The sequence below is a fragment of the Fringilla coelebs genome (genome assembly GCF_963513975.1).
Source record: "Fringilla coelebs genome assembly, chromosome: 22".
NCBI lineage: Eukaryota > Metazoa > Chordata > Aves > Passeriformes > Fringillidae > Fringilla > Fringilla coelebs.
Window position 1 is genome coordinate 8,204,079 of NC_140048.1, and position 12,310 is coordinate 8,216,388.

A 12,310-nucleotide genomic window follows, 5' to 3' on the forward strand; every position below is an offset into this window, starting at 1 on the left:
CAGAGAGTAGGCAGTGAGAGCATCTTGCACCAGAAGGGGCAGAGATTTTGGCATAGCCAGATTAATTTGTTGTCTGCAGTGAAGTCCTGGAAGACCTGACATGTTCTAATGAGTCATCACTTCGTGGCTGCAATCACATGAGGCAGTTCAGGACTACTTTTACTTTCATTTGACAGTGATTGGTATTTACTGATCATGGCCACTGTTACAGGGCTGGCAGCAATTCCCATGTAGCTCCTTGTGGTTGACAGAGCTGCTTGAGTCTGGTGCATGGAACTGATTTTATTCTGAATAAATTTTCCTAACTTAGCTCTTTGTAGCATTAAAATCAATGTTACCAGTGCATTGGAGCAAATGGCATCACTTGACTAAAAAGTTAATATAATATGGTTTGCAAATCAAAAATAAACCCTCTCATTTTTACCTTCATCCTTTGACCCCAGCCTGCAGGTAAATGTCATCTAAATTACTGTGACTGCTGTAGGATGGTAAAATCATCACTGCATCCATGATTTCTGTATTGATAGCTTCAGTTCTTACATCAATGCTAATGAATCCATGCAATATTATTTTGGCAGTTCCAGAACACACTGGAAGTAACACAGTGTTGTCATCAATTTGATCTTGGCCTAATGATAAAATAAAACAGCTCAAGTGAATATTCCAAATAGTAGAGACCATTGGAATATTCTAGACTGCATGGTAGAAGACTTCCAAAAATGAACTGGTTGTGGTTTTAGGACAGGGTTGGGGTTTTTTAACTGCTCTTTGCTGCAGGACCACTGATTCCTGACTGTTCCTTTGCTTTTAATGAAATTTTTCCTTAAGAAATTCAGCCCCATTGTTAATATTGCATGAAATATCACCGTGTCTAAGGGCACCAGCCCTTCCTAAAGACTGCATGAACAAATTGAAGGGGTGAGCACAACGAGTTAACAAGACAGAACAGGTTTAGCTTCTATAATTATCTAAAAAAAGTTCTTTGAGCAGAGAATGACAAGGAAACATGGGGTAGTTATTTAAATGTGAAGCTTGATTGCTTGCAGTGGGTTTCCAAAGAAGGATTTAAGTGGCAGTGGAAGCAGCGATTTCCTTACTTGTTCATTCACAGCATCTAAGGCTGGAATTGGCAGTTTTGCTGACTGTGCTTGGAAGTCAATATTTTCCTGAACCTATAATAAACCAATAGTAATCAGAGCACTGAAATGAAATAATTCACTTTGGACTAAAATTGCTGATGAAACTGGATTCAGGAAAAGCAAATCTGAGGTTTTATGACGTCACTGCTCGTTCTGACGAGCTCCGTATGCGAGTTACCCTCAGAATAGTTCAGTACTCAAACAGCTGTTTTATTCTTGCTTCTCTGCCAAAAAAATGATGCCTGTCTTGAGAGACAGGTGAAAAACTTCCTTTTGAGTGCAATTTCTGCAGCTGAAGGCCACTGCTGTCTGTGTTTCAGGTGCATGCGATTCCCCTGCGCTCCTCCTGGGTCATGACTTGTGCATATGCTCCCTCTGGGAATTACGTGGCTTGTGGTGGGCTTGACAACATCTGCTCCATTTATAACTTGAAAACTCGTGAAGGGAATGTCCGTGTCAGCCGTGAGCTCGCTGGGCACACAGGTGGGTGCTGCTCAGAGTTACCTCAGCACAGTGAAGATGAAAAAAAAAAAATCCTTTAAATATCATTTCCTACTAACTTCTTTTCTCAGGCAGGAGCTTAGCTGCAGCTGCTTGGTTTTCAATATTTTTTTAAACAGTTTTTCAGCTGTAAAATTGAACAGATCTTATAGCTAGGAGTTGATGTTTGCAGGTTTTCATATTTTCTGCTGTAGTTTGAATTCTGTGCTTTGTGAAATGGAGGTGGTTGGCAGGCAGGCTGATTCTGTAATCAGAGTGGTTCCACTGATGGTTTGGCAGATGGGATTTCAGGAAAAAAGATGCTTCAGAGCATTCAGATGAACTTCTTTGATGCTGCTGTTTGGCAACATCCGATGTCCACGCTCAGGTCTTTGTACTGACCAGGAATGCAGTTTGTTTTTCTCAATGGTTTGAGGTCATCAGTGTTTGTTGCTGCTGGATGCAGTGAGACTGAGATGCACTTTCTTAGAAAGTTGGTGTGTGCAGTGCAGGCTCACTGGGACTCCTGCCCAGCTTGGCCAGTGGATTCCACACTTCTGTTCCCCATCCTCTGCTTGGGTCAGGGTGGTCTCTAAAGAGCCAAACCACATTTTGTCCAAAACTTTGCTGATTCCTATACAAAAATCATCTGTTGCATTTTAGGCTTTCAGTGTGTTTTGCTGCGGCTTCAGGAGAGGAGGAAGCAGCTTATTAGCAAACCAATTTGCCTTTGAAGGGGAATCTCTGGCCTTATTTGTGCACCTTTTGCTCTGTTTCCAGGCTACTTGTCCTGCTGTCGTTTCCTGGATGATAATCAGATCGTCACCAGCTCTGGCGACACCACTTGGTAAGCTGGGACACGGGGACAGCGCTGCCAGCAAGGGCTTTTCTCATCCTTTTTCTGTGCCTGAAGGAAACTTTGTCCTTCACAAACTTCATCATCACCCACAAGACTCTGGTGATAACTACTCATATGTCACTTTTTGCTGGTAATTTCAACCCTGTGAGCTTTGGCTGTTGCCTTGTGCCCAGGTTCTGAAGAGCCTGACCTAATTCTGTGCTGAGATGTTCTGGGAATTTTTTTCTTCCTGTAGCTATTTGGATTTCAGAAATAACTGTATTAGACTGATGATTTTCCTCAAAACTCTTTTTGTATTCAGTATTTATTACTTAAACAGTCATGTTTGGATATTTCTAATGCAGAATGTAGCTAATGTTGTTATTCAGAAGAGCTCCAAGAAAATATTCTCCAGTGACAATAGCTGGGTTTTTTGAGGAGAATGTAGGTGTATATCTTCATAAATACTGGCTTCTGAACTAAAAAAGGCCTCCATCTTTTTTTCATAGATTTTTCTATTATATCTATTCCTTAAAAGCCTTGCAGTTCTCTCAGGCAGCAGCACTTAGAGCAGAGGCTGTCTAATAAATACCTGTCCTACACAATGCCAGTCTCTTTGAATGCCTGTTTCAATGCCTGATTCTGAGTAGCTGTGGAGTATATATGAGATTAAAACCAAAAAATGTTTTTGAATATGTGTTGGTGTTTAGAGAACCCAAAAAACTATAACAAAATGAGAGGGTTTGTGGAAATGATGCTCTTTGTAAGAGAACACAGCTGCTTCAGGGATTCTGTAGTAATTCTGCAGCTGTCCTTGACATCACCTCAGTTCATCAAAGGACTTTATCAAAGTACAGGCATCTCTTGTTTACCTGGTTTGAACCTGCTGCTGATGGCTCTGGTTTGCTGAGAAATTACAGAAATTAAAAATCCCAACTTCTTAAAGTGTTTGGACTTCTTAAGGAGGTGCTGGTGTTCTTTCATCCTTTTATACTCTTAATTATCACTGTTGTAGTGCTTTGGCTGACTTGCAACTTTAAGATCAGACATAATTCACAAAGTTACTCATCCTCTGTGAGTTTATAAAATGAGAAATGCTGGCTCAGCTTTTGCTGTAGCCTCACCACTGCTGCTTTAATTGAAGCTGTGGTAGTACTGGATAACAGCCATGGCAGAGAACTTTGGGATGAGCAGCCCTCAGTGCCAGTCATCAGTTTTTTCCACTGTTTTTCAATTTAAAATCCCCCAGTGTTTTAAAATTTAAGGTCTTCTATACACAATTAATCTGCAACAGCCAAACCAAAAATATTTATTTCTATTGTCAGGATCAATGTTATTAATACTTGGAGTTTGACCTCAGCACTGATAAAAAGACCTCACAAAGGAGCACAGACGTGTTGATTTTAGCACAATTAATTTTTGTACAGTTAATCTTCAACAGCCAAATAATTGAACCAAAAATGTTTCTTTCCATTATCAGGATCAATGTTGTTAACACTTGGGAGTTTTACCCCAGGATTGATAAAAAGACCTCACGAAGGAGCACAGACATGTTGATTTTTGCACAATTAATCTGCAACAGCCAAATAATTGAACCAAAAATGTTTCTTTCCATTATCAGGATCACTGTTGTTAATACTTGGGAGTTTTACCCCAGCAATGATAAAAAACCTCACAAAGGAGCACAGACATGTTGATTTTTTTCCTCTTTAATGATTCTTTCAGTGCTCTCTGGGACATAGAAACTGGTCAGCAGACAACCACGTTTACTGGGCACACTGGAGACGTGATGAGTTTGTCCCTTGCCCCCGATGCCCGGTGTTTTGTTTCTGGTGCCTGCGATGCCTCTGCCAAGCTGTGGGATGTCAGAGAAGGAATGTGCCGGCAAACCTTCACCGGCCACGAGTCCGACATCAACGCCATCTGTGTACGTACCTGCTGCTCCTCAGCTCCTCAGCATTAGCAGGGAGATTGTGCCCAGGGTCTGGGAGGGAGGATGAGGAGGACTCCATGGGTATCAGAAAGCTAATTAATTACTTTATTATACTGTATTATTTTATATTACACTGCATCGAAACTGAATCCACTAAGCACTGCACGAAATCTGGTGACTGTCAGCCAAAAGTCCCAACTCACACACACACACACAATTTGGCCCTTCTGGGAGGAATGATGAGGAGGACTCCATGGATATCAAGGCTAATTAATTACTTTATTATACTGTATTATTCTATATTACACTACATCTAAACTGAATCTGCCAAGCACTCCACTGCACAAAATCTGCTGACTGTCAGCCAACAGTCCCAACTCACACACACTGATACATGTGGTGGTGATTGCAGGGGTCCCAGGATGAGGGAAGGGATGAGAAAATTGATTCCATGTTCAGAATGCTTGATTTATTATTTTATTATATATATTATATTAAAAACTATACTAAATGAATAGAAGGAAGGATTTCATCAGAAGGCTGGCTAAGAATAGAAAAGGAAACAATAGCAAAGGTTCAGACTGACTGAGACAGTCTGGACAGCTGGACTGTGCTTGGCCATTAATTAGAAAGAGCCACATGAGCCCAATCCCAGCTCCACCTGTTGCATCCCACAGCAGCAGACAATCATTGTTTACATTTTGTTCCTGAGGCCTCTCAGCTTCTCAGGAGGAAAAATCCCAAGGATTTTTCATAAAACATGTCTGTGATACACACACAATTTGGCCCTTCTGGGAGGAATGATGAGGAGGACTCCACAGATATCAGAAGGCTAATTAATTACTTTATTATGCTATATTATTCTATATTATACTACACTACATCTAAACTGAATCTGCCAAGCACTCCACTGCCCAGAATCTTATGACTGTCACCCAGCAGTCCCAACACACACACACTCTTGGCCCTAATAGGCCAAGGAAACAAAACTCCATCACTCTGGGTAAACAGTCTCCATATTGCATTCGACTTCAGCACAGTAAACGAGATAAGAATTGTTTTGATCATTCTTTTCTCTGCTTCTCTCAGGTTCACAGAATGTGAATCCCACACAGCATGATGAAGTATTTTCAGGGGTTTTTAGAAGAAGTTTGTAGAGCTAGCTGAGAGAATCACCTGAAACTTGGTGTTTCAGGAAACACCAGGAAACTGGGAAAGCATGGAAGCTGGGTGTTGGTTCATGAGTTTCCCAGTGTGGGGAGATGCAGTCCTGTATTTGCAGAGTTCCCAAACAAAGGCAGGAATGATGAATCTGACTCCATGTTCTTAGAAGGCTAATTTATTATTTGAAGATACTATATTATATTAAAGAATGCTATACTAAACTATACTAAAGAATACAGAAAGGGTACTTAGAGAAAGCTAAAAAGGTAATAATGAAAACTCATGGCTCCTTGCAGAGTCCTGACACAGCCTGACTGTGATTGGTCATTAAGTCAAAAACAATTCCCATGAAACAGTCAGTGAAACAATCACCCATTGGATAAACAATCTCCAACCACATTCCAAAGCAGCAAAACACAGGAGAAGCGATGGGATAATTCTTGTTTTCACTTTTCTCTGAGGCTTCTCACCTTCCCAGCAGAACAATCCTGGGCAAGGGGATTTTCCAGCAAAGCCTCCTGTGACAGTGCAGCCTCTTGGGATTCAATCTGAAACCATTTGTGTTTTTATTCTCCCCCATGAAGTTCTTCCCCAACGGCAACGCCTTTGCCACGGGCTCGGACGATGCCACGTGCCGGCTCTTCGACCTGCGGGCTGACCAGGAGCTGATGGTTTATTCCCATGACAACATCATCTGTGGCATCACCTCTGTAGCATTTTCCAAGAGTGGCCGCCTGCTCCTAGCTGGGTATGATGACTTCAACTGCAACGTGTGGGACACGCTGAAAGCTGACAGAGCAGGTAAATGGCTTGGAGTGTCGGGGGTTTTAGTGGAGTTCCCTCCCCTGGGGGTGTCCAAGGAATTTCTGGATGTGGCACTCGGTGCTCTGGGCAGGGATCAGCCTCAGGTTGGACTCCATGGCCTTGGTGGTGTTCTCAGGGCTCCCAGGAGGAGGGGAGAGATGAGAATCTTGACTCTGTGTTACAGAAGGCTGATTTATTATTTTATTATATAGATTATATTAAAAGAAAATTATATATTAAAACTATACTAAAAGAATAGAAGAAAGGATCTCATCAGAAGGGTTGAAAGGAATAGAAAGGAATGATGATAAAATCTTGTGACTGACCAGAGAGTCCAAGATAGCTGGACTGTGATTGGCCTTTAATTAAAAACAACCCCATGAGGCCAATCCCAGCTCCACCTGTTGCATCCCACAGCAGCAGAGAATCATTGTTTTTCTTTTCCTCTGAGGCCTCTCAGCTTCGCAGGAGAAAAAATCCTAAGGAAAGGATTTTTCATAAAGCATGTCTGTGACATTGGTGGCCTTTTCCAACCTCTGAATGTGTGACTGGAGTCTCATGCACAGATCTGTCAGCACTCACTGTCTCACCTTCAGAACTCTCTGAAAACTTCTTTAGGCTGCCCAGTGATGGGACAAATCCATTGGAATCCTGCTCAGGGATGGGTGCTTGAGAACAGGATGATTGCCATGAAAAACAAGGGCTCGGGGTGGAGGGATTTTCTTTTTTAGACTTTATGGCTTTGTTTATGCATTAACTATTCAAAGCAATTCAACATTAATGTTGCTATTTATACACAAGAATTTTTTTTCCTGGTATTTGTAGCAGTAGTTGTAGAGACAACCAGCAAAACAACAGTGACTGTGGAGTTTATCTTTTGAGGAAACAAACATGAAATTCATGGCCCAAAGATGAAGAAAATTTAACTTCAGGTCTTCAAAATGAAAAGTTTTGCTGGAAAAAATGTATAAATTAAGCTATAAATGTTTCATTACTCTGATCAGAATAGGAGATGAGAAAAATATTCTGCATATTGAAATGTTCCAAGGCATCAGATTGCCAGGCAGATTTGGCACTTCTGATATTAAACACTTCTATATCTTCTAATATTGGCACTTCTGAATTAAACACCTTTGTGGTTGTGTGTTCACTACAAGTATTTAAGACTTCTTGGTGCTGATTTTGTTTTATCAAATTGCAGCACTTCCTCTTGCTGGTGGGAGAATGAGGAGAGTCCTGTGAGCACTCTTAATTCTTATAGAAAGATTAATTTCAAGTCTATCAAGAATATCTTGGCTCAGTGCTGTGGACTGGAAAGCTTGAACATAATTAGGTTTTCTTTTTTAACTCCTTGAAACTGTTAAATTAAAAGGATAGAGGAAAATGTTGTCTCCCTTAATTTTTCTATTTAGTGTCTCAATTCTTTCTTTTAATGGTGGTATAATTTAATTGTATTAGATCTCCATATTGACAAATAGATTGTATGGAGGAGTCTGTCTTGTGAATGTAGTAAGAGAAAATGGGATGAAAAATGCTTTAGAGTTCATAACACAATTCAGTTTTACGTCTGGTTTTAAAAGAAAATTTTTTACAAATATGAAAATGTTGTAAAATTTAGCTGATCTTTAGCACTGTGGTGAGGAGCAGGAGCTGTGCAGTGCATGGTTATTGTGACATTGTCACAATCTTCAGGGCTCTCACTTCAACTCATGGGAGACCAGTAAAGGTCATAGGATGGGGAAGATAGAAGGAAACTTTTGCAGTAATGCATTTTTACTGAATTATCCCCTTGAGAACCCACCCAGCTCTGTCCTGAGTCTGTGCTTGTAAAACCAAAGGCATTTAAAAATTCCAGCAGTGTTTGTTCTGTATTTTTGACTTTAGAGCTTGGCCAATCCAAACGTGCTGTGGTGTAACTTAAACAGCCAGGAAATCACCCAAACAAAAACAATTTCTTTGTTGATTTCTCATTTCCAGGTGTCCTTGCTGGTCACGATAACCGTGTCAGTTGCTTAGGTGTGACTGATGATGGCATGGCAGTGGCAACAGGGTCATGGGACAGCTTCCTCAAGATCTGGAACTGAACAAGGTGAGCACCCAACTCACAAAGGCAGCTTTGGGCTCCAGAAAGCTTTTTGCCAGCAGTGCTGTTTCTTGGTGCTGATCATTCAGGGTCTCAAGCTGCACCAAGGGAAATTCAGGTTGGATATTGGGAAGAAGTTTTTCACAGAAAGGTGATGAAGTTTTTCACAGAAAGGTGATAAAGTTCTGGAATGTTCTGCCCAGGGAGGTGGTGCAGTGCCCATCCCTGGGTGTGTTTAACAAAGCCTGGATGTGGCACTGGGTGCCAGGGTTGAGCTGAGGGGTTGGGGCTGGGTTGGATTTGATGATCTTGAAGGTCTCTTCCAACCTGGGGATTCTGTGAAAAAGACCTTTGAGATCCACAGGAATTCCAGGGAAAATCAGGCTCTTAGAACCACCCTTCCAGCACTGCAGAGTGCCAATCCCCTCCAGAAAAAGGAGGAGAGGAGACTCAGGGGTGACCTTGGCACTCTCTGCACTCCCTGAAAGGTGCCTGTGCTCAGCTGGGGCTGGGCTCCTTCTCCAGGAACTGACAGAACCAGAGCACACAGCCTCAGGCTGCACCAAGGGAAATTCAGGCTGGATATTGGGAAGAAGTTTTTTACAGAAAGGTGATAAAGTTCTGGAATGGCTGGTGGTGGTGTCACCATCCCTGGGTGTGGCTCTGGGTGCCAGGGTTGAGTTGAGGGGTTGGGGCTGGGTTGGACTCCATGGTCCTGAAGGTCTCTTCCAACCCAGAGGTTCTGTGAATTCTTTGAAACCAGTGAGGAGCAAGCCTGAGCAGTTGGGGCTTTAGGTGACCATTACTTTAATGTATGCACTGACATTTTTCTGGAAGCCCATTTTTAATAACTGTACTTCCCTGTGTGGGATTTTGAATAAATAAATAAATCTCCTTGGGGAATGGGGGGGTAATGCCTGCATGTGTCAGTGGTGGGGACAGCAGAGCTTGCCACTTGTTTGCAGTTTCTCAAAGTGCAACTCTCACCAGATGTTTCTGTGTGCCAGAAGAGCAGCGGACTCCAGGACTGGAAGAAGTTTCCAACGGTTGAAAATTAAAAACGATAGCATATCCAATCCAACCATACTAACTTGGACCCCCATCCTCCCCAACTTCAAAGGGCAAGATCTTTTCCGTCTCCTGTTGCTGAAATGAAGAGCACAATTACCTTTCCAAGAAGAATTTCTGTGTTGTAAGCAAAATGAAATTGTGCATTCCTTTTGGGACCATTTTTTTTGTCTTGAGAATTTAAAAACAAATGAAACACTATCATAAAAAGCATGACCAGAAAATAAACTTGAGCATAATTGTGAAACAGTTAGCTTTCACTGTAGTTTCCAAGTTGAAGTTAAGGACTTTATCTCACACACTTGCAAATTTTAAAGTCATGTTTGTAGCAGGATTTTTTTCAAGTTTCCTTTTTAAATACATTTCCTTATGTATTTAATTGAGCAAAACAAGGGAGTCCTAGCCCAGAGCACTGGGGGTTGTTAACGCTGTAAATTTAGTCCCTAATTTTTTTTATTTTTATTTTCTAGTATCACAGATAATTGTTGCACAAAACTTGGCATATATAGGATAATGTTAAGCAGTAAGGTAACCAAGCACATGCTGTAAAAGGTAATGAATGCTTGTTTAAAGAATCCTTTCACCTTTTATGGATTACAAATGCAATCCTTGGTCCCTCCTGCCCCCCCTTTTTCACCACACTGATTTTTTTAATCTGTTTTGGTTTGTCCACTTGGAAGGGCAGTTTATATATCCTAACACTATCCTATAAGTCTCAACAACCAGGAATCTCTGTTTTCAAAAGAGACCTATCCTACACTTGGGTATCGAGTCAATTCTTTGTGTATGAAATGATGTACAAATCAATGTTTTGAAAATAATGATCTTGAACTTTCTAAGTTAAACAGAAAAAAAAAAAACCTTTTTTGATTGTTTGCCATATTGGGTGGGTTTACTCTTAGAATCGCATGCTGTAGAAATGCTAAAAAGTGCATATTGGACTAAGTCCTTAGATGTTTTTTCTTTGAAGAAATAACCTGTTTAAAAACTGTAACCATTGTCGCTGTATTCATTTATTGTTGCTACTCTGTGCATAAATCTATGAAGAACTCCAGTACAAAGCTATGCACGTTTTGGAGTAGCGTGATAAGTCACTTTTTTTTTTTTTTAAAGAAAAAAAAAAAAAAAAGAAACAGCCTGTTCAAACAATCGCTGTCAAAGATTCTGGGGTGTGGGAGGAGGGAACCTAGACCATCTTCTTTATAAATCAGTTCCTCACAGCCAGTTCCTCTTGCAGGATGAGTCCTTTGCATCTGATCAGAGTCATTTTTGTAATGAGCAGGTTTTCCTGGCTTTCTTTTCAAATAAAATGTTAAAAGCAGCAGTGTTTGGACAGCAGATTGTTCTTTCCTATCTTCTCACTGTATCCAGAAATGCTCCTTCCTAGCAGCAGTAGTAGCTTTTCTCCATTTTGTTTTTTCTGCAACATTCTGTACAAAAATGTGCTGTAATTGTGCGTTAGGCCTGGATTTGGCATAAAAGATGAGTTCCCTCTTACTCTCTTTCATGAAACTACTCTGTAGAGCTTTCTCCACGCCCTGTATCCCTCTTCACCTTTTGTATTTAATTTTAAAGTCAGTGTACTTCAAGAAAGCTGGATGCAAGATAGATACTATATTAAAATGTAATGTTATTTAAGATGTAATAAAGCAGTTTGACATGAGTTTGGACTGATCTGTTTTGCAGCTTCTTGTTCAACGTGCAGAACATCTTCTGAGTTGTGGAATAAACACACAGGAGGAGGGAATGCTGTCCCCAGAGAAATGGTTTGGTGGTTTTGAAATGGTTAATGGTCAGTTATTGGGCAGAGTATGCACTTAACTCCAAAATTCAAAGAGCCAGTATGGTTCAGGAGGTGCACAGCACAAAAATGCTTTGTGCAGGAGTGGAGCACCTGAAGTGGGAAATCAAAGCACAATGCTGAGTAACTTTTAAAACTTTTGTGTCCTTTAATAGGAAAAGGATTGAGTGGAACTCGTGTTCCTGCCACGTGAGGATCTGGCCACAGCAGCCCTGTGGGCACTCTTAGATTGACAGGGTAAGAACAAAGTCTCCAAGAGGCAGAATTTTATCTTCATTTTTTTTTTTTTAAGTGTTTTATACCCAGAGAAACAGATTTATGAAAGGAGGTGTTAAAAAGCAGTTGGTTGAACAATTTGGTATTGGTTGACTTGAGGGTTTTGTGGTTTTGGTGGGTAAAGTCCCATCTCTTGTTCTGATCTAAACAAAAATGGATTTTCCCTCATTTCACCTCAACCAAGAGAAATTCCAAAGCCATGGCTTGGTCTCACACCAAACATGGAAACTCTCAGCCTCAATGGAGAGGTTTTTAAAAGCTGGGAGTGTGGAAAATGTGATGGTGGCATTACCCAGCTGTGAGCCCTGGGCTTTGGGGCTGCATGAGACTGGTAAGTAGCTCCTGGGCAGGAATGCTGAGTTTTGGGAACTCACATTTAGTGGTTTCCAACTGCAGATGCTGTAGCTGTGGGGTTTCCACTCATGTGGAATATTTTTATTCCAAAGGATGTTTCATATGTGACTCTCTGGTCTGTAATAAATCAATGATCTGTCTCGCCTTCCTTAATCTCAATCCCTGTGTTAAATCTCTGTGCCCTGCCTGTGCTGGCAGTAAAACACCTGCCAGGACAGTGACTTGTGCCAGGAGGCTGATGTGCAGCCCTTTGGGATTTATTTGAAATGCAAACAGTTGCACTTGCCTCTCACTGCTCTTATTTTCATGTTAAATATGAAATTTTATTTGATTTAAACATCTTTCATTGTGGGTTTGGTTATTCAGAGAG

The 12,310-nt window shown here is 41.1% G+C and overlaps 1 protein-coding gene across 6 annotated transcripts in view; it reads left to right on the forward strand.

Annotated features, from left to right (window-relative positions):
- The window catches only part of GNB1 (G protein subunit beta 1), a 37,750-nt gene extending 26,578 nt beyond the window's left edge, over positions 1-11,172 (forward strand). For 4 of the 6 annotated variants that reach the window (XM_084220416.1, XM_084220418.1, XM_084220417.1 and 1 more), the window contains 6 exons: positions 1,460-1,622; positions 2,400-2,466; positions 4,183-4,384; positions 6,139-6,355; positions 8,336-8,447; positions 9,432-11,172. In XM_084220416.1, coding sequence (XP_084076542.1) covers positions 1,460-1,622; positions 2,400-2,466; positions 4,183-4,384; positions 6,139-6,355; positions 8,336-8,442 — 756 coding nt within the window. In that variant the 3' untranslated portion in view covers positions 8,443-8,447; positions 9,432-11,172. The remainder of the gene's footprint in view (positions 1-1,459; positions 1,623-2,399; positions 2,467-4,182; positions 4,385-6,138; positions 6,356-8,335; positions 8,448-9,431) is intronic. The other 2 variants (XM_084220415.1, XM_084220419.1) reach the window with 2 other exon arrangements.
- The last annotated feature ends 1,138 nt before the right edge of the window (positions 11,173-12,310 follow it).